The sequence below is a fragment of the Lithobates pipiens genome, unplaced genomic scaffold (genome assembly GCF_037356315.1).
Source record: "Lithobates pipiens isolate NorthernLeopardFrog02 unplaced genomic scaffold, aLitPip1_a1.2 Scaffold_30, whole genome shotgun sequence".
In the NCBI taxonomy this organism is placed as follows: domain Eukaryota; kingdom Metazoa; phylum Chordata; class Amphibia; order Anura; family Ranidae; genus Lithobates; species Lithobates pipiens.
In genome coordinates, this window is record NW_027507791.1 from 32,703,096 (window position 1) to 32,725,897 (window position 22,802).

At 50.7% G+C, this 22,802-nt stretch overlaps 1 protein-coding gene across 1 annotated transcript; it reads left to right on the forward strand.

Moving 5' to 3' along the window:
• Nucleotides 1-522: 522 nt before the first annotated feature.
• RXFP4 (relaxin family peptide/INSL5 receptor 4) lies at nt 523-3,897 on the forward strand. The gene has a single exon (XM_077463976.1). It carries the CDS (start codon nt 1,370-1,372, stop codon nt 2,564-2,566), a length of 1,197 nt encoding a protein of 398 aa, XP_077320102.1. The 5' UTR covers nt 523-1,369; the 3' UTR covers nt 2,567-3,897.
• Nucleotides 3,898-22,802: the final 18,905 nt, after the last annotated feature.

Here is a 22,802-nt window from a genome sequence, read left to right on the forward strand (position 1 = left end):
GCATTGCTCCCACCCCTCCTGACAGATCCATATTGATATATTCTGCAGATTATCCCATTGCTGACCCCTCTAGAGATCTGCAGAGCATCGCTCCCTCCCCTCCTGACAGATCCATATTGATATATTCTGCAGATTATGCCATCGCTGACCCCTCTAGAGATCTGCAGAGCATCGCTCCCTCCCCTCCTGACAGATCCATATTGATATATTCTGCAGATTATCCTATTGCTGACCCCTCTAGAGATCTGCAGAGCATTACTGCGTCTCATTAACCTTCTACCAGTTAATAAAATGCCATTTTTTTATAGGTTGTATATTGGTCTCGGTCAGTTGGATGGCGCTATAACTCCGGGACGCCGTGGAGCCGATGTTGCTCTTGCCGTTGTTTTTTGTACACAGGATTTTATAACTCTGGCCATAAAAATTTCATATTTGTTCCCTGGGACTATGTGATCAGCACTTTGCCCCGTCCTCGTCTCTCTGGTCTGGTGTTTGCTCTTCTATAATATAAATGTGGAGTTGTCATATCTGGCCATATGAAGAGGTTGTGGTGGAAGTCCAGCCTACGAGAGAGTGAGGGGCCCCCCCACCACTTGTTGATATACTCGGCGGGAGGAGTGCTCTGGGACAGTCACACTGAGCGATCGCTGAGCTCTGGAAACCAGTCCAGTATAGTGTCATTCCAAGAACAGGGTGAGGCTGACACGACCGAGTCTCTCCGAGACGAGAGCACGCTGAATCGAGACCCTGATTAGCCTTCAGAGGATCCTTCTGACCTAAGAACTGTCTAGGGAGGAACCTGGGACTGGAAAAATCCCTTAACCCCATTGGGCTCATGGAACCTCTAGATGTGGTGGACACCTAATGGACCATCTGGAGATAACCCTCAACTGAGATCAGGGAAGAGCACAGTCCTCCTGAAAGGTTGCCGTGTTGAAATCTCTACGTGTGGTGGACACCTAATGGACCATCTGGAGAAGATGACCCTCAACTGAGATCAGGGAAGAGCACAGTCCTCCTGAAAGGTTGCCGTGTTGAAATCTCTACGTTTGGTGGACACCCAATGGACCATCTGGAGATAACCCTCAACTGAGATCAGGGAAGAGCACAGTCCTCCTGAAAGGTTGCCGTGTTGAAATCTCTACGTTTGGTGGACACCCAATGGACCATCTGGAGATAACCCTCAACTGAGATCAGGGAAAAGCACAGTCCTCCTAAAAGGTTGCCGCATTGAAACCTCTACGTGTGGTGGACACCTAATGGACCATCTGGAGAAGATGACCCTCAACTGAGATCAGGGAAAAGCACAGTCTTGAAATAAGTTGCCATATTTACAGACTTGAATGCATTCCATGAACACCTGCCAGAGATGGATCTCAACTCCTCAGCAGCGCTTGCTTGGAACACCACGCAATACGATGCCACAGTCAGCGTGGACTACGATGCCGCCATCCCCACCTATGGACTGGTGAGTTTCCAAATCCTTATTGCCATCATATATTCCTTGGTCTGCACGGTGGGGCTCCTGGGCAACTTCTTCGTCATGTACCTGATAAGGATAAAGAGACCCACCGGCCTCACCGCCATCGATATTTTCATCTTCTGTCTGGCGCTGAGCGATTTCCAGTTTGCCTTCACCTTGCCCTTCTGGGCTGTGGATGCCATCATGGATTTCAGCTGGCTGTTTGGACACCCCATGTGCAAAATTGTCCTCACCATGACCGTGCTGAGTGTATACTACAATGTGTTCCTCCTTACTGCCATGGCGGCGACGAGGTACTGTTTGGTGGCTTCGGCACTGAGCCTCAAGTGTACCGTGTCCACCACGGTAGCCAAGTGGATCAGCTTCACTCTGTGGCTTTTAGCTCTTGTGGCCACCATACCCACCATTATATTTGCCAGCACCAAAGAGGTCCTGGGGGATCAACTCTGCCTGTTGAAGTTCCCAGAAAAAAAGTGGCTGGCCATCTACCACATCCAAAGGATTACTATTGCTTTTGTCATACCTCTTTTTGTCATATCTACGTCCTACATAATGCTGCTGAACTTTTTGAGGCAACACCGGGTAAATGCCAACAACCAGCATCGACAGAGCAAGATCACCAACTCCATCCAGATGGTTATTATAGTCTTCTTTGTCTGCTGGTTCCCCAACCATGCTGGCGTTTTATGGGGTATTCTCATGAAGTTTGAGGTGGTCCAATGGAGTGACGCCTACTATTACTTCCATACCTACGTCTACCCCATTACAGTATGCCTCGCCCACAGCAACAGCTGCCTGAACCCCGTCATTTACTGCCTAATGAGGAAGGAATTTCGGAAGTCCCTCATGGTGGTGTTTAGGCAAATAAAGGGCATGGTCGTTGGCTTTTTGCCATCAGCCAATCGCTCTTATGTGGATCAGGAGACAGTGGTGCCTCTTTACCGAAAGTCAAGCTTTCCCCTTACAAATAGTAAGGAATATCATGGACCTTCAATTTCCACCATCACAATCCTTCCTGAAAGTATACCCAAGGACCAAATTCAACCCAATGGGTCGACGTTGAAGGAGACCGCAATAGATTAGCCCAGCAACGTGAACTGTGAAGGTAGAACCATTAGGGAAGTCCCCAATCGTGCTATTTGGGCAATTTAAAGAGCCTGGTCATTGGCGCTTTGCCACCTGCCAAAAGTGTTAACATGGACCAGAAGACGGTGGTGCTTCTTTACCGACAGTCAAGCCTTCCCACACACAATAGTAAGGAATACCATGAACCTTCAGTTTCCACCATCACAACCCCTTCCAAAAAGTCTACCCAAGGACCAAATTCAACACAATGAGTCGACGTTGAAGGAGACCGTAATAGATTAGCCCAGCAACGTGAACTGTGAAGGTAGAACCATTAGGGAAGTCCCTAATCGTCTACCCAAGGACCAAAAGTCTACCCAAGGACCAAATTCAACACAATGAGTCGACGTTGAAGGAGACCGCAATAGATTAGCCCAGCAACGTGAACTGTGTAGGCAGAACCATTAGGGAAGTCCCCATTGGGCAATTGAAGACCATGGTCATTGGCTTTTTGCCACCTGCCAAAAGTGTTAACATGGACCAGAAGACGGTGGTGCTTCTTTACCGAGAGTCAAGCCTTCCCACACACAATAGTAAGGAATACCATGAACCTTCAGTTTCCACCATCACAACCCATTCCAAAAAGTCTACCCAAGGACCAAATTCAACCCAATGGGTCAACGTTGAAGGAAACCGCAATAGATTAGCCCAGCAACGTGAACTGTGTAGGTAGAACCATTAGGGAAGTCCCCATTGGGCAATTGAAGACCATGGCCATTGGCTTTTTGCCACCTGCCAAAAGTGTTACCATGGACCAGAAGACGGTGGTGCTACTTTACCGAGAGTCAAGCCTTCCCACACACAATAGTCAGGAATACCATGAACCTTCAATTTCCACCAAAAAGTCTACCCAAGGACCAAATTCAACCCAATGGGTCGACGTTGAAGGAGGAGACCTCATTAGATAAGTGAACTGTGAAGGTGGAATGGGCTCAAAGCTGAACGTTGGGGGTGTCAAAATAATGGGACCAAGGGTCTGTTCGGAGCTTAGTCTCACATGAAGAATTGGCCAATGACTGCGTTTGTTGTCGCAACAAACTCTGTTGAGTGTTTTTGATACCGGAGACACTTCAAAGCCTGACGTAGGTTCCTTCAAACATTAAAACGCACTTAAAAAACATCAATAACAGCGATTTGTCTAATGACGCAGAATGTGGTGTTGTTCGCGGTAAACACGGGTTCTCCGAACGGCTCGCAATCTAATATTGTGTGGAGTTGTTGGTTGCGTACGGAGCGACCTAATATTAATCTGAGTTGGACGAACGCAAATTACGAGGCGCAGATGGGAGGGGGGGGGTGGGGGGGGATTGAGGGACCTCCCTGTATGCGTAATCTCTAGGTCGCTGGCATTTCACACGCCTCATTAGCTGGAAAAGTAAACGAGGCGCTTTGTCGTCAAGAGAAAAATGGAACTGCTTAAACGTGCCGGCAAGTCATCCAACAATTGATCGAACGCTTGGATTGTCATAAACAAAAAGATATTCTCACGGAGAGGCTTAATGATTGCTGTAATGATGACTGCAAAGTGGAGTTTTTGTTTGGCAAATTTTTCTGCAAGTTCTTTTTTTTTTTTTTTTTTTTATGGGGGGGGGGGGGGGAGGGATGGATTTTAACGCCCGCTGCCACCGTCTGCTGCGGCAAAGACTATTACGCTGTCAGTCAATTCCCAATTCTCACCTACCTGGCTGTAATTTACGGCTTGTCTCGGTATTTCACATTTGCAGCACAAATAGATACAATGTATAGAAATGTATTATAATGAGATTTTTATTACTTGGTGTTCAATGTTGTTATTTCTTTGTATAGTTTATAATCCTGAAGATTTAAAAAAATTTTTCTTAAGAGGAACTGCGCAGAAAAAAAAAAGATGTTTCCTGTTATAGGAAACGCCAATAAACGCTAATTATGAGCGTTTTTCAGGCATTTATTTGCTTATAGTGTGCATGGAGCCTCAGTATGGGGGCCACTTACCTTGTATACTTTGTATATTACAAATATTAGCGGGCCAAAATGTTTGTTTTATAAATTAATTAATAAGTCCTTCCTTACATCCAGTAATGCCTAGCATAGTCCCTCCCCCAACAATCGGGAGTGCCCAGCAGAGTCCCCCTACATCTAGGTGTGCACAGCAGAGTCCCCCCCCTTTTACACCTAGAAGTGCCCTTCATAGACCCCCCTCATGACCAGGAGTGCCCAGCAGGGTTCCCTCTTCCATCAATGTATGCCCAGCATAGCCCCCCCCCCCCCTCAACAAGCTGGAGTGCCCACCGTAGTCCCCCTCACATCCAGTAATGCCTAGCATAGTCCCTCCCCCAACAATGAGGCGTGCCCAGCATAGTCCCCCTACATCTAGGTGTGCCCAGCAGAGTCCCCCCCCCCCTTTACACCTAGAAGTGCCCTTCATAGACCCATCTCACAACCAGGAGTGCCCAGCAGGGTTCCCTCTTCCATCAATGTATGCCCAGCATAGCACCCCCCCTCAACAAGCTGGAGTGCCCACCGTAGTCCCCCTTACATCCAGTAGTGCCTAGCATAGTTCCCTGCTCCCCTTTCCGACTAGGATTGTTTCCTCATCCATCAATGTGTGCCCAACAGAGTCACCCCCTCGCAACCAGAAGTGCCCAACCCCCCCTTTTTTACAAGCAGGAGTGGTAAACAGAGTCATCCCCCCTTACACCCAGCAGTGTCCTACAGAACCCCCCTTGCATTGCATCTAGGAGTGCCCAGCAGTGTCCCTTAACCCCCTTACATTCAGAAGTGCCCAGCAGAACTGCCCCTTACACCCAGGAGTGCCCATCATAGTCCCACCCCCTTACATCCAGGAGTGCACAACATGGCCATTGTAGACCCCCCCTTCACAACCAGGAGTGCCCAGCAGGGTTCCCTTTTTCATCAATGTATGCCCAGCATAGTCACCCCCCCAACAATCTGGAGTGCCCAGCATAGTCCCCCTTAAATCCAGTAGTGCCCAGCATGCCCCCCCAAACAATCAGAAGTGGCCACCATAGTAGTCAAATAGTGCCTAGCATAGCCCCCCTGCGTCCAGGAGTGCCCACCATAGTCCCCCTTACATCCAGTAGTGCCAAGCAGGGCACGCACCTCCCAACAATCAGGAGTGCCTACCACAGTAGTGCCCAGAATGGCCCCTCCCCAAAAAGCAGGAGTGCCCACCATAGTCCCCTTTACATCCAGTAGTGCCAAGCAGGGCACGCACCCCCCCAACAATCAGGAGTGCCTACCACAGTAGTACCCAGAATGGCCCTTCCCCCAACAATCAGGAGTGCCCACCATAGCCCCCCTTACATCCAGGAGGGCCCAGCATAGTCCCACTTACATCCAGTATTGCCCAGCGTGACCCCCTTTCAACAATCAGGTGTATCCACCATAGTCCCCTTTGCATCTAGTAGTGACTATCATAGCCCCCCCTCCATCCAGGAGTGCCCAACAGTCACCCCCACCCCTTTTTACATCCAGGAGTGCCCAGCAGAGTCCCGCCCCCCCAACAATCTGGAGTGCCCACCATATTCCCCCTTACATCTAGTAGTGCCTATTATGACCCCCCCCCCAATCCAGGAGTGCCCAACAGTGTTGCTCCCCCTCCCCCCACAACTAGGAGTGTCCATCAGAGTCCCCCTTACATCCAGTAATGCCTAGCATTGCCCCCCCCCACCCAACAACCGGGAATGCCCAGCATAGTTCCCCCCCCCCCCCAACAACCAGGAATGCCCAGCATAGTCTCCCTTCTATCCAGGTGTGCCCAGCATAGTCCCCCGACTTCCAACTAGGAGTGCCCAGCAGGATTCCCTCTTCCATCAATGTGTGTGCCCAACAGAGTTGTCCCCTTAGAACCAGGAGTGCCCAAACATCCCTCCCCCCCACCTTTACAAGCGAGAGCGGCCAGCAGAGTCCCCCCCCCTTACATCCGAGAATGCTTTGCACTGCCCCCCCCCCTTTCATCCATGAGTGCCCCACAGAGTCCCCCTTGCATTGAATCCAGGAGTGCCCAGCAGGATACACCCCCCCCTTTACATCCAGGAGTGCCCAGCAGAGTCCACCCCTGCTTACATCCAGAAGTGCCCAGTGGGTTCCACCCCCCCTTACATCCAGGAGTGCCCAGTGTGGTCCACCCCCCCTTACATCCTGGAGTGCCCAGTGGGGTCCACCCCCCCCTTACATCCCGGAGTGCCCAGCGGGGTCCATCCCTCTCTTGCATCCAGGCGTGCCCAGCGGGGTCCACCCCCCCTTACACCCAGGAGTGCCCAGCGTGGTCCACCCCCCCTTACACCCAGGAGTGCCCAGCGTGGTCCATCCCCCCCCTTACACCCAGGAGTGCCCAGCGGGGTCCACCCCCCCTCACACCCAGGATTGCCAAGGGTGGTCCCCCCCCCCCTTACACCCAGGAGTCCCCAGCGTGGTCCACCCCCCCCCCTTACATCCAGGCGTGCCCAGCGGGGTCCACCCTCCCCTTACATCCTGGAGTGCCCAGCAAAGTACCCCCCTCGTATTTGCTTACATCCAGGAGTGCCCAGCAGAATTCCCTCTTACAATCAGGGATGCCCGGCTGGCTGGCTGGCAATGGATGTGCCAGTCTCCATATTACATTACACAGAGTGGTGCATCCAAAGCCAGCCGGTGCTGCTGTGGGCCAGATGTGGCTCGTGAGCCATAGTTGAGACCCCTAATATAGGATATGGGTATTTGTATTCTGCTCACCAGTGATTGGCTGAGAACAATACACTCTTAGTGAACTGGACTGATTTCATCTAAGCAGTGGCTGGAGTGAGAAGCCAATGAGAAGAGACTTTGTGCTCAGTGTTGCGAGGTTCCCATGTACCCGTCATGTATATTGTATGTAGGTTTTTATTGGGGCCACCAGACACCATGAGAGGCCCAGTGTCCAATGAGATCACACGCCGGCTGGAATGGAGGCCACTGGAAATGTGTGGTTCAGTTTGGGGTGGATAAGATTCTAAGAGAGTCTCCCTCCTCCTGCTGCATTGTCTTCAAGGGGAGGAGCTGGGAACTCAGAAGCAGAAATCTCACCATTGGAGACTCCCAAGATTGGCCCTAAATTTGGCCAATGATTGAGTCCACTGACATCCACCCAAAACCGAAACACCGACTGCAGGAGGAAAGGCCGGGATTGGTTGGCGTGATGATGACAGGAGACTGTCAGAAACCTCCAATTTCTGGGAATATCCGCCAAAGCCGCTGCCTGCGAGTGATCTCCTCTCCTGTGTGTAGGAAGGGGCTGTCATGTCAGTCCGCAGTCTCTTGTCATAATCTAGATGTGTGGACATTCTCTTCTAGAACAAAAAGGACGAGGAACCCGGGGAACCTTTCTGTATGAAATAAAGTCTGTCTGTTCTACCACACTTCAATAAAGGAAAAGTCCATGTCATTTTTCTGAATGTTCTTCATTTCTGCAAAAAAAAAAATGGTGCCAGATTACAGGAGCCTGCCAGAGACTGCTGCCAGATTACAGGAGACTGCTAGAGACTGCTGCCAGATTACAGGAGACTGCTAGAGACTGCTGCCAGATTACAGCAGACTGCTAGAGACTGCTGCCAGATTACAGGAGACTGCTAGAGATTGCTGCCAGATTACAGGAGACTGCTAGAGATTGCTGCCAGATTACAGGAGACTGCTAGAGACTGCTGCCAGATTACAGGAGACTGCTAGAGATTGCTGCCAGATTACAGGAGACTGCTAGAGACTGCTGCCAGATTACAGGAGACTGCTGCCAGATTACAGGAGACTGCTAGAGACTGCTGCCAGATTACAGGAGACTGCTAGAGATTGCTGCCAGATTACAGGAGACTGCTAGAGACTGCTGCCAGATTACAGGAGACTGCTAGAGACTGCTGCCAGATTACAGGAGACTACTGCCAGATTACAGGAGACTGCTAGAGACTGCTGCCAGATTACAGGAGACTACTGCCAGATTACAGGAGACTGCTAGAGACTGCTGCCAGATTACAGGAGACTGCTAGAGACTGCTGCCAGATTACAGGAGACTACTGCCAGATTACAGGAGACTGCTAGAGACTGCTGCCAGATTACAGGAGACTGCTGCCAGATTACAGGAGACTGCTAGAGACTGCTGCCAGATTACAGGAGACTGCTGCCAGATTACAGGAGACTGCTGCCAGATTACAGGAGACTGCTGCCAGATTACAGGAGACTGCTAGAGACTGCTGCCAGATTACAGGAGACTGCTAGAGACTGCTGCCAGATTACAGGAGACTGCTAGAGACTGCTGCCAGATTACAGGAGACTGCTGCCAGATTACAGGAGACTGCTGCCAGATTACAGGAGAATGCCAGAGACTGCTGCCAGATTACAGGAGAATGCCAGAGACTGCTGCCAGATTACAGGAGGCTGCCAGAGACTGCTGCCAGATTACAGGAGGCTGCCAGAGACTGCTGCCAGATTACAGGAGGCTGCCAGAGACTGCTGCCAGATTACAGGAGGCTGCCAGAGACTGCTGCCAGATTACAGGAGGCTGCCAGAGACTGATGCCAGTTTACAGGAGACTGCCAGAGACTACTGCTAGATTACAGGAGACTGCCAGAGACTACTGCTAGATTATAGGAGACTGCTAGAGACTGATGTCAGATTATAGGAGACTGCTAGAGACTGCTGCCAGATTACAGGAGACTGCTAGAGCAGGGATTGCAAACTGGTGGCCCTCAAGCTGTTGCAAAACTACAAGTCCCACCATGCCTCTGCCTGTGGGAGTCATGCTTGTAACTGCCAGCCTTGCAATGCCTTATGGGACTTGTAGTTTTTCAACAGCTGGAGGGCTGCCAGTTTGAGACCCCTGTGCTAGAGCCTGCTGCCAGGTTCATGGAGAGTGTTGAAGGCAGCTGCCAGGCTACAGGAAATGGCTAAAGACTGCTGGTAGGCTACAGCAGAGTATTGGAGACTGCTTACACATAAACTAATGTTGCTAAATTTTATAGGACCTTTTTTTATTATTATTATTGCTTCCATAAGACTGCTGCTAAGATTGTATGAGACTGCTAGAGACTGCTACCAGGTTTGACGATGCTACTAAAACCTGATGCTGAGACGGCTGTCAGATTACAGGAGACTGGACGTGACTACCGCCGGGCTACAGGAGTTTGCCAGAAAATGCTTCCAGGTTATGTTCAATTTCTCTTATAGAAGACTGCTAGAGAATGCTGCCAGGTTACAGGAGACTGCTAGAGAATGCTGCCAGGTTAGAGGAGACTGCTAGAGAATGCTGCCAGGTTACAGGAGACTGCTAGAGAATGCTGCCAGATTAGGAGAGACTGCTGGAGAATGCTGCCAGGTTACAGGAGACTGCTAGAGAATGCTGCCAGATTAGGAGAGACTGCTGGAGAATGCTGCCAGGTTAGAGGAGACTGCTAGAGAATGCTGCCAGGTTAGAGGAGACTGCTAGAGAATGCTGCCAGGTTACAGGAGACTGCTAGAGAATACTGCCAGGTTAGAGGAGACTGCTAGAGAATGCTGCCAGGTTAGAGGAGACTGCTAGAGAATGCTGCCAGGTTACAGGAGACTGCTAGAGAATGCTGCCAGATTAGGAGAGACTGCTAGAGAATGCTGCCAGGTTAGAGGAGACTGCTAGAGAATGCTGCCAGGTTAGAGGAGACTGCTAGAGAATGCTGCCAGGTTAGAGGAGACTGCTAGAGAATGCTGCCAGGTTAGAGGAGACTGCTAGAGAATGCTGCCAGGTTAGAGGAGACTGCTAGAGAATGCTGCCAGGTTATGTTCAATTTCTCTTATAGAAGACTGCTAGAGAATGCTGCCAGGTTACAGGAGACTTCTAGAGAGTAGAGAGTGCTGCCAGGTTAAAAGAGACTGCTAGAGAGTGTTGCCAGGTTACAGGAGACTCCTAGAGAGTAGAGAGTGCTGCCAGGTTACATTAGACTGTTGGCAACATTCTCCAGTAGTCTTCTATAACCTGTCAACAGTCTAATGTAACCTGGCAGCATTCTCTAGGAGTCTCCTGTAACCTGTCAAGTTACAGTAGACTGCTAGAGAATGTTGCCAGATCAAAGGAGACTGCTAGAGACTGCTGACCGTATGCCATGTTAAATAGAAGACCAGCCCTTGCCCCCACCCATTTCACACCACAACCCAACCCAATGTCCAGTTCATCCACTTCTACCTCTCCATGGGTGATCTAAGGGTACCCATCCCCCCGCAGGTCCTCCTATACATACCAGTAAACAGTAGACCTTGGGTGCCCAACCTGTGGCCCTCTGGCACCTATTGTCTGGCTCTTGGGGCCCCTGCAGACTGTGGTCTGTTATTTCCTTACCTCGGTGCTCAGGCCAATGAAGGACAGGCTTTTAGTAGCTCAGTCTGTCTCCAGCGGGGTCCCTTCTGAGGTTGCTTGGGGTTCCCGGAGCACCGATTGGTGATAGAATGACCCCCAACCTGTACTGACCACCACCAAGGCCACATATCTGTTCTCCACTGACCACCAGAGAATGGGGTGATCCTTCCCTATAAAGGCCGTGAGCTACAGGTATTAACATTTGTGGCCCGAGATTTGAAAACTATTTGAAGGGCTTCTCTGGGCTTACAAGGTTAAGGGAAAGACCATTTCCTATAGTAGGTCTTCAGATCCTTGACCATCAGTCTTGGTAGTTCTGCAGTCTCTGGTCATGCCATGCCTAATTTTAGGTGCGAAAGAACAGAGTGGGACATATTATGGGGGGGGTTTCTCATCGACATAAATGGGGAGTCGGAGGGTGACCGGCCCAATAGTCTTCACCGGTAATTGAAATATCACTTTTTGGTTGCCCATCCCTGTAAGCCTTGTTTGTTGGTTCCCCGAGGTGACGCCGGGCCGGCACATGACCCGTTCGAGTACAACTCGTCTTCATCACCTCGGCGTGTCTCCTCTATCCAGTCCTCGGGTTCACGCTACAAGCTGTTCCGTTTGAGGTGCAATCGTGGTGTGGAGGGACCTGTTTTTCTGGTCCTGCCTTGTTTGTGACATGTTTGTGGTGCCATCATAGAAGGTAAATAGTTTCACAGTCAGTAAAAGCAGTTTATGAACTTCGCACAAAACGTTGAACTTTGTCACGCCAAATTCCGAATGGAAAATCTTTGCGGAAATTCTCGGGTGAATCTCTGCTGATCTCTCCAATGTCATAGACCAGCCTTTACCCCGTCAGGTTTTGTGGAACCTCAAGGTTTCTCCAGAGGTTGCTGTTTTTTGTTTTGACCCACCATTAAGGTAAAGGGCGTTTGTTCCCCCAACTGTCCACCAATATGAGGACCCTTGTCCCATTGACCATAAGGAGCCCCTCTCAGCTGACTCGTGAATGGTAAGGGAGGACCTTCACTACTGACCCATTGTAAGGGGAGGACCTTCACCACTGACCCATTGTAAGGGAGGACCTTCACCACTGACCCATTGTAAGGGGAGGACCTTCACCACTGACCCATTGTAAGGGAGGACCTTCACCACTGACCCATTGTAAGGGGAGGACCTTCACCACTGACCCATTGTAAGGGGAGGACCTTCACCACTGACCCATTGTAAGGGAGGACCTTCACCACTGACCCATTGTAAGGGGAGGACCTTCACCACTGACCCATTGTAAGGGGAGGACCTTCACCACTGACCCATTGTAAGGGGAGGACCTTCACCACTGACCCATTGTAAGGGGAGGACCTTCACCACTGACCCATTGTAAGGGAGGACCTTCACCACTGACCAATTGTAAGGGAGGACCTTCACCACTGACCAATTGTAAGGGAGGACCTTCACCACTGACCCATTGTAAGGGAGGACCTTCACCACTGACCCATTGTAAGGGAGGACCTTCACCACTGACCCATTGTAAGGGGAGGACCTTCACCACTGACCCATTGTAAGGGAGGACCTTCACCACTGACCAATTGTAAGGGAGGACCTTCACCACTGACCAATTGTAAGGGAGGACCTTCACCACTGACCCATTGTAAGGGAGGACCTTCACCACTGACCCATTGTAAGGGAGGACCTTCACCACTGACCAATTGTAAGGGAGGACCTTCACCACTGACCCATTGTAAGGGGAGGACCTTCACCACTGACCCATTGTAAGGGGAGGACCTTCACCACTGACCCATTGTAAGGGAGGACCTTCACCACTGACCCATTGTAAGGGAGGACCTTCACCACTGACCCATTGTAAGGGAGGACCTTCACCGCCGCCCCGGCCGACGGGAGGGCCTTCACCACTTACCCAGCCAACGGGAGGGCCTTCACCGCCGCCCCGGCCGACGGGAGGGCCTTCACCGCCGACCTAGTTTTAAGGAAAGGACTTCACCCCCAACCCAATGATAATGGGGCCTTTTCCACTGATCACCAATGTGAGGGTCCTTTGTCCCACTGGCCACAGCTGCAGAAGCACCTTCTTTTCTGACCCCCAATATAGGGAGACCTTCTCTATTATTCGTCAATGTAAGGGACATTATTCCTCCAACTGTCCACAAATGTGAGGGATGAATATGAGGCCCTTCTCCGCTGACCCTCATTCCGTGTCACATGACCTGAAGCAGCTCTGTATAGCAGGAGCCAATACCTGCAAAGGCTCCAGTTTTGTTTTGGCTGAAGACTCCACTGGTGTTGGCCCCACGCCTTCCAGTCCAGTGTTTTTCCATAATAGTCCTTAATGGTTCATTCGATGGACAGCAGGGGAACATGTGCTAAGAAGCACGGTGAAAGCCCTCATAATGGGCACAGCGGGTGTACAGACCCAGGAACTCAGCACAGGGATGGTGGGAACCCGTCATAATGGGCACAGCGGGTGTACAGACCCAGGAACTCAGCACAGGGATGGTGGGAACCCCTCATAATGGGCACAGCGTGTGTACAGACCCGGGAACTCAGCACAGGGATGGTGGGAACCCCTCATAATGGGCACAGCGGGTGTACAGACCCAGGAACTCAGCACAGGGATGGTGGGAACCCCTCATAATGGGCACAGCAGGTGTACAGACCCAGGAACTCAGCACAGGGATGGTGGGAACCCCTCATAATGGGCACAGCGGGTGTACAGACCCCGGAACTCAGCACAGGGATAGTGGGAACCCCTCATAATGGGCACAGCGGGTGTACAGACCCGGGAACTCGGTGCAGGGATGGTGGGAGCCCCTCATAATGGGCACAGCGAGTGTACAGACCCGGGAACTCAGCACAGGGATGGTGGTAACCCCTCATAATGGGCACAGCGGGTGTACAGACCTGGGAACTCAGCACAGGGATGGTGGTAACCCCTCATAATGGGCACAGCGGGTGTACAGACCTGGGAACTCAGCACAGGGATGGTGGTAACCCCTCATAATGGGCACAGCGGGTGTACAGACCCGGGAACTCAGCACAGGGATGGTGGGAACCCCTCATAATGGGCACAGCAGGTGTACAGACCCAGGAACTCAGCACAGGGATGGTGGGAACCCCTCATAATGGGCACAGCGGGTGTACAGACCCCGGAACTCAGCACAGGGATGGTGGGAATCCCTCATAATGGGCACAGCGAGTGTACAGACCCGGGAACTCAGCACAGGGATGGTGGGCGCCCCTCATAATGGGCACAGCGAGTGTACAGACCCGGGAACTCAGCACAGGGATGGTGGTAACCCCTCATAATGGGCACAGCGGGTGTACAGACCCGGGAACTCAGCACGGGGATGGTGGGAACCCCTCATAATGGGCACAGCGGGTGTACAGACCCGGGAACTCAGCACAGGGATGGTGGTAACCCCTCATAATGGGCACAGCGGGTGTACAGACCCGGGAACTCGGGGCAGGGATGGAGGGAACCCCTCATAATGGGCACAGCGGGTGTACAGACCCGGGAACTCGGCACAGGGATGGTGGGAACCCCTCTTAATGGGCACAGCGGGTGTACAGACCCGGGAACTCGGCACAGGGATGGTGGGAACCCCTCATAATGGGAACAGCGGGTGTACAGACCCGGGAACTCGGCACAGGGATGGTGGGAACCCCTCATAATGGGTACAGATCTCACCAATGAAGTCCCTGAGAGATAGAAGAGACTGGAAAGGGGATTTACACAGAAGTCTCAGAAATAGGAATTTGGGACCCCTGTGTCCTGGACCCTCCATGTCGGTGGCCTTCATTCTGACATCATTGGCCCCGGGCCCCGCTTGCTGTCACATCTCCATCACTCATTCCCCGTACACTTGGACATCTGGGAGACATCTGGTCCCATAGTGAGCTCTCCTGCTGTTCCTCCATCCTGGGAAGCTGCGCCATTCCCACGCTGCGGAGTTCCCCCTACACATGAAAGATGGATGTTCCGCAGAAAGATGATATTATTAAAGGGACAGTCACCTGGAAAAAAAAAGCAACCAAACAATGTGCAGAGAAGACATCATGTGACGCTGACATGAATGAATTCTCCAACTATTCACATAAATATACAAAATCCTAGAAATGTACACGATACAGTCCGTATTATAGAGGAGAAAAGGTACCCCTTCTCACCCCCCTTCCCCTTCCAACTCTCCCTTACATCAGGGTCCCATCAGTCGTCCCCCCCTTAGATCGGGGTCCCCATCAGCGCCCCCCCTTAGATCGGGGTCCCCATCAGCGCCCCCCCCCCCTTAGATCAGGGTCCCCATCAGCGCCCCCCTTAGATTGGGGTCCCCATCAGCGCCCCCCTTTAGGTCCGGGTCCCCATCAGCATCCCCCCTTAGATCGGGGTCCCCATCAGCATCCCCCCTTAGGTCCCCATCAGAGTCCCCCCCTTATATCGTGGTCCCCATCAGAGTCCCCTCTTAGATCGGGGTCCCCATCAGTGTCCCCCTTAGGTCCAGGTCCCCATCAGCATTCCCCTTAGGTCCCCATCAGAGTCCCCCCCCTTAGATCAGGGTCCCCATCAGAGTCCTCTCTTAGGTCCTCATTAGAGTCCCCCATCGGATTGGGGTCCTCATCAGGTAGGTGCTGGAATAGAAATGTCCACACATAATACACCCAGACAGTTCATTATAAGAAATGCTAAAATAAGACGATAAGAAGACAGAAATTCCACCAACTTTCACCCAGAGAGCCGACTGACAGAAAAACATTTCCTCCAATCACAGCGCGAGATGAGACGACATGATAACCTTCTATACAGCTTGTTACATTGTAACCCGAGAACATTCCAGAACCTCGCAAAACCCATAAACCAGCCGCACCGAAATCTTATATCCGGAGAGCGGTGATGTCACTCCCGTATAATATATCTTATATCCGGAGAGCGGTGATGTCACTCCTGTATAATATATCTTATATCTGGAGAGTGGTGATGTCACTCCTGTATAATATATCTTATATCTGGAGAGCGGTGATGTCACTCCTCTATAATATATCTTATATCTGGAGAGCGGTGATCTCACTCCTGTATAATATATCTTATATCTGGAGAGCGGTGATGTCACTCCCATATAATAGTTCTTATATCTGGAGAGCGGTGATGTCACTCCCGTATAATATATCTTATATCTGGAGAGCGGTGATGTCACTCCTCTATAATATATCTTATATCTGGAGAGCGGTGATGTCACTCCTCTATAATATATCTTATATCTGGAGAGAGGTGATGTCACTCCCGTATAATATATCTTATATCTGGAGAGCGGTGATGTCACTCCTGTATAATATATCTTATATCTGGAGGGCGGTGATGTCACTCCTCTATAATATATCTTATATCTGGAGAGCGGTGATGTCACTCCCATATAATAGTTCTTATATCTGGAGAGCGGTGATGTCACTCCCGTATAATATATCTTATATCTGGAGAGCGGTGATGTCACTCCCGTATAATATATCTTATATCTGGAGAGCGGTGATGTCACTCCCGTATAATATATCTTATATCTGGAGAGCGGTGATGTCACTCCTGTATAATATATCTTATATCTGGAGAGCGGTGATGTCACTCCTCTATAATATATTTTATATCAGGAGAGCGGTGATGGGATAATCTGCAGAATATATCAATATGGATCTGTCAGGAGGGGGAGGGGAGGGAGCGATGTTCTGCAGATCTCTAGCGGGGTCAGTGATGGGATAATCTGCAGAATATCTCGGTACGTCTCTCATGCTGTGGGCGGCGTTGCGTTGGTGTATTAGGTTAGCGGCGGTGGGGGCGGGGTGGGGCGGAGGGGGTGGGGCGCAGTGTTTTGGGGTCACTCGGAGGGTAGCAGGAAGGATCGATGTTTGGACTCCACAATCACATTACCCGTCTTCTGTCCCTTGGAGGGGGCGGAGTCTGACATATAAGCCCGCCCACTGATGTTTGTTTCTTTTACAGAACAATGTTGCGCTTGTGTGGATTGGGGGATTCCTCACATGCTGAAGTTTATATTTTGCCTTTTCTGAGTCCTGATACAAGCAGTGGGAGGAGTTATGCAAATATCAAAATGCTTTGATGGAGGGGGTTTCAGTGTGGAGGAGTGGGCGTTCCAGGGAGGCTGCATTTGCATAGGTAACGCCCACATGTGATGCTGAGACTACATGATTAAAAGAACTGAAATCAAAAGAATGAGAGGGGCGGGGCCAGGGACTGTAGCACTGAGTCTGGGGCGCATGACCCTTCTGCCCCTCCCCACCCCCCTTATCCCAGCTCTAATGAAAGGGGTGGGGCCAGGGACTGTTAGTTTGTGGCATGGAGTCTGCCCCCCACCCCCCTTATCCCAGCTCTTCTTAAAGGGGTGGGGACAGGGACAGTCAATCTGGGGGAACGGAGTCTGGGTTGTATGGCCCTTCTGCCCCCACTTGTCCCAGCCATGATGAAAGAGGCGGGCCAAGGACAGTCTGTCTAAGGCACAGACTCTGGGGCACATGGCCCTTCTGCCACCCTTCCCTACCCAGTTTTGATTAAGGGGCGGCGCCAGGCACAGTCAGTCTGTGGCACGTGTCCATTCTGCCCCCCCCCCCTTATCCCAGCTCTAATGAAAGGGGTGGGGCCAGACACAGTCAGTTTGTGGCACAGAGTCTGGGGCGCATAACCCTTCTGCCCCCCCATCCCAGCTCTGGTAAAAGGGGCGGGGTCAGGGACAATAATTTTGTAGTACTTAATCTGGGGCGCATGAGCCTTCTGCCCCCCCCCTCCTTTGTCCCAGCTCTGATTAAAGGGGTGGGGACAGGGACAGTCAATCTGGGGGAACAGAGTCTGGGGCGCATGACCCTTCTGCCCCCCCACCCCCCTTATCCCAGCTCTTCTTAAAGGGGTGGGGACAGGGACAGTCAATCTGGGGGAACGGAGTCTGGGGTGTATGGCCCTTCTGCCCCCACTTGTCACAGCCATGATGAAAGAAGCGGGGTCAAGGACAGTCAGTCTAAGGCACATACTCTGGGGCACATGGCCCTTCTGCCACCCTTCCCTACCCAGTTTTGATTAAGGGGGCAGGGCCAGGGACAGTCATCCTGTGGCACGTGTCCCTTCTGCCCCCCACCCCCCTTATCCCAGCTCTAATGAAAGGGGTGGGGCCAGGGACAGTCAGTTTGTGGCACTGAGTCTGGGCGCATGACCCTTCTGCCCCCCCCCTCCCTTTGTCCCAGCTCTGATTAAAGGGGGCGGGAACAGGGACAGTCAATCTGAGGGAACGGAGTCTAGGGCGCATGACCCTCCTGCCCCCCCTCCCTTTGTCCCAGCTCTGTTTAAAGGGGCGGGGCCAGGGACAGTCAGGCGGGGGGGAAGCGCTAGATGTTGCTGGACGTCCTCCAGCCAGGAAATGGGGCGGGGCTCTATATGACTTGCTGCAGCTTCTGACGCACATGTTGAGAAGCTCACAGTGTGCAGTAAAATCAGTCTTTCAGCCAAGGCGGAGGAGCCGGTACATTCGGAGGATGGAGGTCGGATTTATCGAAAAGAAGAAGAATGTTTCATATGGCATCGATCCTTAGGTGTGATTAGTTTATCTTTATTTTCTCCTGGTGATCCTGCCAGTAACACGCCTCCTGTCCTCGGGTGACAACGCTCACTCACTGTGTGTATGGAGGGGCAGCGTTGTCACCCGAGGACAGGACTACAGACCCCCTCCCCCCCCCCCCCCCGGTAATAATGGATCGGGTTCTGAGGAATGATCGTGGTTCTCTGAATGTTTTTCCCTATAATGATGAATAGCACTAGCTGTGTGTGAACGGTGACTTGGCGCCGGTCCTCGGTGTGAAAGTCGCTCTCCGCAGTTATTAGCGCCTTAAATCACGCTGGATTTACGAGGAAGGACAGTAAAAGGCTCAGCAGGAGCCGCGTTTCCCAGCACCGCCGCCGCTGTCATTTCCTCTTTTCACCAATATTTAACCGGGTGACATTTCTACGGCGGGGGCGACTGGCTCCGCCCACTCCCTGCGAACGCCACGCGTGCTTCTGATGATGTCAGTCTGCTGGTTGCCGGGGATCCTGACAGGACATTGTATTGGGGGGGGGGGGGGAGGGGGTCCGGAAACCAAAGCTGACCGCATGCTGGTCGATTGTTTTTTACGAAAAAAAGTTTCATTTTGAGAAGTTTTTATTCGATTTTCCGATCAATAAATCGAATAAAATCTTCATTTTCCATCTTGGTGATGGGGAGATTGGAAGGAGGGGGAGGGGAAGGAATTTCTCGCAGTGACGGTGGATGTTGGGTGGAGTCCGATCGCTCGTACGTAGAAATTTTTAACTACTTTTGAATGACGTTCATCGAGTGTGCTGAGAACTTTCATACAAACCTTCGATCAAAAATCGACTCTGTAACGAGCTTCAGGCGGTCTCCTGTAACAAGGAAGCGGTCTAGAAGTTCCCATCAATGAGGAAGTAACCTCAGAACTTGGAAGGTGGAGGTCTCCTGTAATGAGGAAATCGGGTCTAGCGGTCTCTTGTAACCTAGAACCTTTGCTAGAGACGGCTTCCAGATTACAGGAGACCACTAGAGACTGCTTAGAGGTTACAGGAGACCACGAGAGACAAGTTACAGGAGACCGCTGGTCTCCTGAAACCTAGAAGCAGTCTCTAGCAGTCTAATGTAACCTGGAAGAAGTCTCTAGCGGTCTCCTGTAACAAGGAAGCAGTCTAGAAGTTTCCATTAATGAGGAAGTAACCTTTAGAACTTGGAATCTTGAGGTCTCCTGTAATGAGGAAATCGGGTCGAGCGGTCTCCTGTAGCCTAGAACCTCTGCTAGCCTGGAATTTGTCTCTAGTGGTCTCCTGTAACCAGGAATTTGTCTCTAGCGGTCTCCTGTAGCCTGGAATCAGTCTCTTTAGGTCTCCTGTAATGAGGAAATCGGGTCTAGCGGTCTCCTATAACCTAGAACCAGCCTCCAACGGTCTCCTGTAACCTAGAACCTCTGCTAGAGACGGCTTCCAGATTACAGGAGACTACTTCCTAGTTACAGGAGACCACTAGAGACTGCTTTGATGTTACAGGAGACTGCTTCCAGGTTACAGGAGACCGCGAGAGACAAGTTACAGGAGACCACTAGAGACTGCTTTGATGTTACAGGAGACGGCTTCCAGGTTACAGGAGACCGCGAGAGACAAGGTACAGGAGATCGCGAGTCTCCTGAAACCTAGAAGCAGTCTAATGTAACCTGGAAGAAGTCTCTAGTGGTCTCCTGTAACAAGGAAGCAGTCTAGCATTTTTCATTAATGAGGAAGTAGTCTCGTAACTTGGAATCAGTGTCTTGATGTCTTCTATAATGAGGAAATCGGGTCTAGCAGTCTCCTGTAACCTAGAACCAGTCTCCAGCGGTCTCCTGGAACCCGTCTCTGCTAGAGACAGCTTCCACATTACAGGAGACTACTTTCTTGTTACAGGAGACCACTAGAGAGACTGCTTCTCTGCTACAGGAGGCCACTAGGGACTGCTTCCTTGTTTCAGGAGACCGCGAGAGACGGCTTCCAGGTTACAGGAGACTAGAAGCAGTCTCTAGCGGCCTCCTGTAACCTGGAATTTGTCTCTAGCAGTCTCCTGTAGCCTGGAATTTGTCTCTAGCAGTCTCCTGTAACCTGGAATTTGTCTCTAGCGGTCTCCTGTAGCCTGGAATCAGTCTCTTGTGGTCTCCTGTAGCCTGGAATCAGTCTCTTGTGGTCTCCTGTAATGAGGAAATCGGGTCTAGCGGTCTCCTGTAACCTAGAACCAGCCTCCAACTGTCTCCTGTAACCTAGAACCTCTGCTAGAGATGGCTTCCAGATTACAGGAGACTACTTCCTTGTTACAGGAGACCACTAGAGACTGCTTTGATGTTACAGGAGACTGCTTCCAGGTTACAGGAGACCGCGAGAGACAAGTCTCCAGCGGTCTCCTGGAACCCGTCTCTGCTAGAAACGGCTTCCACATTACAGGAGACTACTTTCTTGTTACAAGAGACCACTAGGGACTGCTTCTCTGCTACAGGAGGCCACTAGAAACTACTTCCTTGTTACAAGACACAGCGAGAGACGGCTTCCAGGTTACAGGAGACCGCTAGTCTCCTGTAACCTGGAATTTATCTCTAGCGGTCTCCTGTAGCCTGGTATCTCTTGAGGTCTCCTGTGATGAGGAAATCAGGTCTAGTAGTCTCCTGGAACCCAGGAAGCCGTCTCTGCTAGAGACGACTTCCAGATTACAGGAGACTACTTCCTTGTTACAGGAGACCACTAGAGAGACTGCTTTGATGTTACAGGAGACTGCTTACAGGTTAAAGGAGACTGGCGGCTTCTCTGTTACAGGAGACCTCTAGAGTCTGCTTCCACGTTACAGGAGACTGCGAGAGACACTTTCCAGGTTACAGGAGACCGCTATTCTGAAATCTAGAAGCGGTCTCCTGTAACCTGGAATTTGTCTCTAGTGGTCACCTGTAACAAGGAAGCAGTCTCCTGTAACAAGGAAGCAGTCTTCTTTAATGGGGAAGCTAGGGTCTCTAGTCTTCGCTAACCTAGAAGCGGTCTCTAGGGGTCTCCTGTAGCCTGGAATTTGTCTGTAGCGGTCTTCTGTAACCTGGAAGCAGTTTCTAGAGGTCTCCTGTAGCCTGTCATTTGTATTTAGCGGTCTCTTGTAGCCTGGAATTTGTCTCTAGCAGCCTCCTGTAATAAGGAAGCAGTCTCTAGCGGTCTCCTGTAATGAGGAAATTGGGTCTAGCTGTCTCCTGTAATCTAGAGACTGCTTCTATGTTACAGGAGACTGCTAGAGATGGCTTCCAGGGGGCATGATTACATCAGTTGTGACGAAACATGTAGGGCGGAGCCTACGTACATGCTGTTGCCACACACTTCTTCATGATGTGTAGACCGATTAATCAATCTTATGCATGATATATCGCATACATGCCTGTTTTTAATTCCTCAAATGCGAGTACCTTTTATCCTTTGTATATACCAATAAATCTGTGGTTACGGTATCCCACTATGTGGACGCTCTTTCTTATGACATACTTCGTTTATTCCACGTCCTATCTGATGGGAGCATTTGACCCGGCCCTCGTAGGGATCTGTGACAGCAGATTGTTACGCATATAGCTGAGTGTGATTGACTCGGTGATAAGAGTCCTCTGATGTATTTCGCTGTCAGCTGTTTTCAGTCCCAGCTGGGCATACTAATGTATTCGCTGTCAGCTGTTTTCAGTCCAGTTGACTAGACTGGTGTATTCGCTGTCAGCTGTTTTGAGAATGATAGAAGTGAACGCAGCGGCCCGTACAAATCCATAGGCCCTTTCAGTCCCAGCTGGGCATACTAATGTATTCGCTGTCAGCTGTTTTCAGTCCAGTTGACTAGACTGGTGTATTCGCTGTCAGCTGTTTTGAGAATGATAGAAGTGAACGCAGTGGCCCGTACAAATCCATAGGCCCCAAAATGACCACGCCAACAACCACCGTCCTTATGAATACAATTTATTGACCAGCAAAGCAAAAATATTTTTTTCCATTTTTTTTTTATTTTATTTTTAAGTTTATATCAGAACAAGGAAAGAAAAAAAAAAAACATGACTTGTATTTCATACATTATTAAGTCTATTTACAAAAACTAAGTCTTAATATTTATATATATATTCTATTTACATATACAAATATCGGGGACTTAGACATCCCACTTTCCAGGCCCTTTACACTTCCACAAAGCCGCCTGCCGTTACACAGTTGCTGATAAAGTTGTTGCATTACATTGTCAATAAAGTTTTTGCATTCAGTGGTCCAGATTGACAGTGAGAGTTGCAGTCCGTACATCTAGTGGA